Raw genomic sequence first — 5,765 nt, forward strand, 5'->3', positions numbered from 1 at the left:
TTCTTCTTCTTCTTCTTCTTCTTCTTCTTCTTCTTCTTCTTCTTCTTCTTCTTTCTTTGTTTGTTTGCTTTCCAACACAGGGTTTCTTTGTGTAGCCTTGGCTGTCCTGGACTTGATTTGTAGAGCAGGTTGGCCTCAAATGCACAGAGTTCCTGCCTCTGCCTTCCTAAGTGCTGGGGTTAGTTGTGTGCCACCACACCCTGCTGTTTTTGCATTTTCAAATGAAAAACTCAGGGGCATTTTGGTAGCTTCTAGGAGAAAAGAAAACTGAGATTTTTGTATGAATTCCATTAATTCATAAACTAGTTTGAAGGTAATATTTACAATGGAACATCTTGCAGGCCACATACACTTCTTCCTTACATAGGCCTTCAGCGTTTTCTAGTGTTCTGTATGAAATTCATCTATATACCTGTCTGCTTCTTTTCCAAGCAGCTTACTCCTCTTGATTCCAGAGGACTTTTTTCTTCATTTTCAGTTTGTCCAATGGTAGCATACACATATAGTTAATCTTAGGGTAATGATCTTCTATTCTACGTATTGAATTTGTTCACTAATTTTAGCACACTTTTAGATTATTTAAGATTTCGTATACACAAAGCCACACTATCTCTAAGTATCCATAGTTCTATGTTTTTCTTTTCTGATTATAAGGTTTTCTAAAATGCTTTTCTGCCTTTATTAAGATAATTGTATAGCTTGCCATTCATTTTGTCCATAAGCCATATTTCAGTATTGATTTTGTATGATGAACCAATTTTGTTCCCAGATAAATTCTTTATAGCTATGATACACAATTTCACCTGTTATTGCCATCAGTTTGCCAGTATTCTCTTGAGAATTTTTACATCAGCATTGAAAAAGCAAATAGGTATGTAGGGTTTTTTTTCTTTTATTATATTTGTGCCTGGTATTGTCACAGTTTACTGCCACAGAATGATTTGATAAGTAGTTGCTGCTCTGATATTTGTTACTACAATAGTAATGTTAGATATATGGATTTATGGGGAGGGAATTGGATTTAGGGTGTCGAGTTAATTTTGCCACATTACTGGAGCCTAAAAGTAGCAATCACTCATTCAGAACAGGAATTTTGGATTGTGTCTTACTGTTGCTAGGCATCATCAAATTTGCACATTTATTGCCAATATCAAGGCTGTAAATTTTTCCATGTGTTTGTGTAGTTTTATTGTTCTTCTGAGACAGGGTTTCTGTATGTAGCTATGGATGTTCTAGAACTCACTGTATAGATCTGGCTGGCCTCAAGCTCACAGAAGTCTGCCTGCTTTTGTCTGCAAAAATCTGGGATAAAGTAATGTTCCACCGTGCCATGCTTTCCATGTGGTTTTTCAGTTATCACTTTATAAAAATATTGGAAGAGGACATTGCAGCCAGTCCTGGTGAGATATCATAAGCTAGGGTCAGATGGAAGGGGAGGAGTACCCTCCCATCAGTGGACTTAGAGAGGGGCAGGGAGATGAGTGAGGGAGGTTGGGATTGAGGAAAGGGGCTACAGCTGGGATACAAAGTAAATAAACTGTAATTAATATAAAAAATAAAATTTAATTAAAAATATTCGCACAGGGTCTCATGTCTACCACCTTAACAGACACAATAATAGCTATGAAGAAGGAGACATTCTCTAAGATATTGGCTTCATAAAGCAAATGCAGAATTGCAGGCTCCCAGGCTGTTTGGGCTTAGCTAAAACACAACTTTAGGAGTGTAATAGAACTTCTAGCCATGTATGACAAAGTTGAGCCAACCTTCTTCATCAAGGCTTGAATCTGTTGAAACATGAGTGCAAATTGTCCATTAAAGCCAGGAGAGCATGAGGGAATTTCAAAAGGAGGCAAGTAGCTGATAAAACATCATCACTAAGAATGACTAAAGCCAGGGAAAAAAAGACTGGAGAAGTTCCATGTTACTTCTCTCCCTTAGGACATAGAGATTCATAACTACATGGAAAGAGTGCAAGTAAAAGAGATTCGATTTGGTGAAATCTAAAGTAGAAAATGACAGCTGTGTGGTAAGTTAAAAAAAAGTTGCTATGACAATATATAAAGTGGATTTTTTATTAAAAAAAGAAGATATGGTATTGCAAATATGCAGTGTATTACATGACTCTTGAGTTCTGGAATAACAAATATCAGAACGTGGTAAATAATTGAAATAATCTAAAAAGAAAATGAGGTTTATCAGTTCTCTGCTCTGGGGAAATAGCAGGAACGGTGTTTTTCATACAGAGACTGAGAATTGAGAATATGGCTGACACAAAACTTGCAATCAACAGTATTTACTGAATGACAGAACAGGAGAAAAAAACAACTTTAATTCTTAAGTATGTGAATAACCAAACTATTGTCATGCATTGAAATTGAACTATGGATTTTCTAGAAAATAATTTTCTGAATTGATGTCATTATAGAAAAATGAGGAAGAGTAGATACTTTATTATGTTTTGAAAATGACTGACTGAATCTCTACCTTGAAATTTTAATTTAATTTTGAAGCTAAAAACAGTAAGCAAAAGTCATTAGAAGCACCAGTTAGAGATCAAAGAATTTAAATAGAGATTTCTGGAGATTAATTGGATGAACAAAAAAAATCTTTTATTTTTTCATCCCATCCCTAAAATAAAAAACACAAATGAAATAAATTTGGAACCAAATTATATATAAATGTGTTTTTTTTTTTTACTCTTCTCTGAGTTCTCAGAGATCTACATTTAAAATGGCTCCATAGAGATTGGTGTTTTCCTGACAAAATTAATTTTTGTTCCCTCTTCTGAGTATGAATAGTTCTTTTGAAATTCACTGTATAAATAAGTTTGGTATAAATCTCTAAGTTCTCAGAAAGTTCACTGAGTTCCTAAATGTTTCAAGTTAATTACTCAATGTACACAAATTGAACATCTGTTTTGAGTGAAGCATTGCATTATGTGCTACAAGTTCAACTATGAATAAAACCAAAACAGCCTTTTCAGATTATTTAGAGTTTACTGAAGTTATTTAGGAGTAAGGGGATTCAAAATTTTGTTTAATTCTACTTCCTCCTCAAAAATTGAAATATCAGTAATGTCAGTTTGTACATTAGTAAACTTGTCACAAGAGAATTGATAGACAAAGTCGTCTCTTTTCCTGACATCAGACTTGCAGTTTGTAAATGGCCCAAAGTGCACCAATAGTTACTGCAATACACATAGCACCTTCCCTGAGTCCTGCACTTAGTAAAATCTCCACATAAAGGGGTCCTGGGAACAAGGCACACTGGTACAGCTGTTCAAATAAATGGATAAATGATTTCTAACTGCAGAAAACAAAAACTACTTTGAACCAAGATTGATTGTTCTTTGTCTTCAAATTCAGTCCAGGTTATCTCTTTGGCTTGGAAGTATTCTGCTCTCTTTCTCATTGATGTATAAATATAGACCACCCACAAATTAATTTACCAATAAGGTCAGGAGCTGGGGGTTCTGCTTAGTGATAGTGTGCATACTTTGTTTACCTTAGGCCCCAGTTCGTGGACACAAACACACACACACCTACAGATATCTTATGTTTTATTTTAAAGTTGTAAATGGGCTCATCAGTATATAGACCTACCAACTTCCATCTGATATCATATGGTATAGTGCCTCTCAAAAATAATTCTCCTGTATGAATTACATGATTTTCATGAAAATGAAAATAAGTATGAAAAGTGGGAAAATCTGATTAAAAATTTCATACACAATTATTGGCACCAAACAGAAAGATTTTTTGATTATTCACAATTCATGCTTGCAATGCTCGTTTTACGTGAAGTTTTTGGTACTGGGGAGCTTCTGGCAAGGTAGTTCTCCTGCAGTTATAACTATACAACTACACTGACTGACTTTTAAGAACATGCCAATCTTCAATTTATGTCTTTTCAGAGTTTTACAAAATATTCAACTTTTTCAATAAGTTTAATTATTTTCTTTTAGGCAGTAACATTCAAATACTAGATCAATATTTCTGGAAATATGAAAACACATTTTAAAATAAATTTAACCAGGAAATAATGCTTTGTCATGTAAATTTTTAAAAATTACTCAAAATGGCCATATTTTGGGGGTTTGATTGTTTCAAAATGTTATTTTAAGATTTAGATAATGTTCCATAGATTAGATAATGATAATGTTTTTTCTTCACATATCCTATATTTGTATACCACTTAATTACAAAATTGTAGGTATGAATTGACAGTTCATCTCCAAATAATCGTATATAATGGCAATAGAAACAGGAAAAAAAGGAACCCACTGATGGGACTCAATGAAAATATTTCCTCTGAGTCACCCTATTTGTGGCAAGTATGAATTAATAGTAAAAAGACTAAAACACTTAAAAGTCATTCACTTGCATATTTTGTTGAAAGTTTAATGTGCCCTCATTTATATCCAGGATTTACAAATCAACTTATCATCAGAACACATGCCTCACAGGTGTCTTCTTATACCAAATAAAAACACACAGTGACTTACAGTGGCTTAGGTCAAGAAAGGTCATTTCTGGTACATTTTAGGAGCAGTTTTGGCTTGTATATGAGCAAATAAAGTCCTGAAATATTAATTGTGGTAGTCAGTAAAAATAATAAACTCTTCACTGCCATTTGTGTACAAAACATGTAAAAATATGATAGATGAATGCATCTTGTGCTCACACTTCATTAGCTGTAGACAAAGCTGCTTCACTAGTATAGCAGAAGCATAGGTGGAAAAAACACAAACATGCATGATGGAGTTGCTTTATTCAGATATCAAGAAGAATGAAACTGTCATTTTCAGAATACGAAATGAAACGGCAGGGCATTTAAATAGTCACAATCTAAAATACAAGAAACACATAAAGGCAAAATACAGCATTCAAGAGTTTGATGGGGAGAAAAAAAAATCAGGATTATAGAAGGTGATAAGTGGGTGAATGTTATCAAGGGATGGAATGTACATCTCTGAAAGTGTCTTAATGAAAACTACTTTGAACAGTTAATAAAGAGCAGTGAAAGTGAAAAACAAAACAAATACTACTTAGTAAGTCCCATGCTTAGCTCAAAATGATACAATTTGAGGTGGGTAGATTTCCTAACATGGTTATAAATGCAGAGGAAGACATGAGTCCTAAGAACACTATTTGAAATGACCAAAGAAATACAGCAAAGTTGTTTATTCTCCTCCAAAATCAGTGAAAGAAAAAGATGCATTAAGCCTAGATTGATAAAATAGGAAACACAAAACCAAAAAGAAAAATACACCATGAGAATTTATGAATAAAATAAGCATAAGAATATATTTCTCCGGGAGAGATTGTTGAATGCAAAAGAAAAATTCAAAAACCAAGAAAATAATTCTGATTCACATACTGGAACCTAGGTGTCCCCAACACTAAGATTTAGCTAGGGATCCTGAAGCAGACTACAGGGAATGCTTGGGTTCAGAAATCGGAAATCAGAGGTACCAGAGTCTCCATTCAGACACACTTCATACTGGTAGTTCTGCGACAGAGTCCCCTCACCGCTGAAGTTCACCAGGTGGTCAGAAAAGTGTCCTACAGGCACAGAGCAGCCACCCACAGAGGCCGCCCTGGCCCTCCTGCACAGCCTCACCCCCACGAACAGCAGCACAGACAACAAGAAGAGTGTAGACACAGATGCCAAGGCAATAACCAGATAGAGTGTGAGCACCTCACCTTCCTTTGGGGGGTCGCGCGCCACCTCTGGCAGAGGCAGGTAGGGCTGGGAGAAGC

The 5,765-nt window shown here is 35.0% G+C and overlaps 1 protein-coding gene across 1 annotated transcript in view; it reads right to left on the reverse strand.

The window, feature by feature from the left end:
• Window positions 1-5,765, reverse strand: part of LOC129676416 (protocadherin beta-4-like) — a 31,413-nt gene that overhangs the window by 6,042 nt on the left and 19,606 nt on the right. Inside the window, exon 3 of the mRNA XM_055606759.1 lies at window positions 5,734-5,765. Within this exon, the coding sequence (XP_055462734.1) occupies window positions 5,734-5,765 (32 nt within the window). The remainder of the gene's footprint in view (window positions 1-5,733) is intronic.

This window comes from Psammomys obesus, unplaced genomic scaffold (genome assembly GCF_907164565.1).
Source record: "Psammomys obesus unplaced genomic scaffold, mPsaObe1.curated_primary_1811, whole genome shotgun sequence".
In the NCBI taxonomy this organism is placed as follows: domain Eukaryota; kingdom Metazoa; phylum Chordata; class Mammalia; order Rodentia; family Muridae; genus Psammomys; species Psammomys obesus.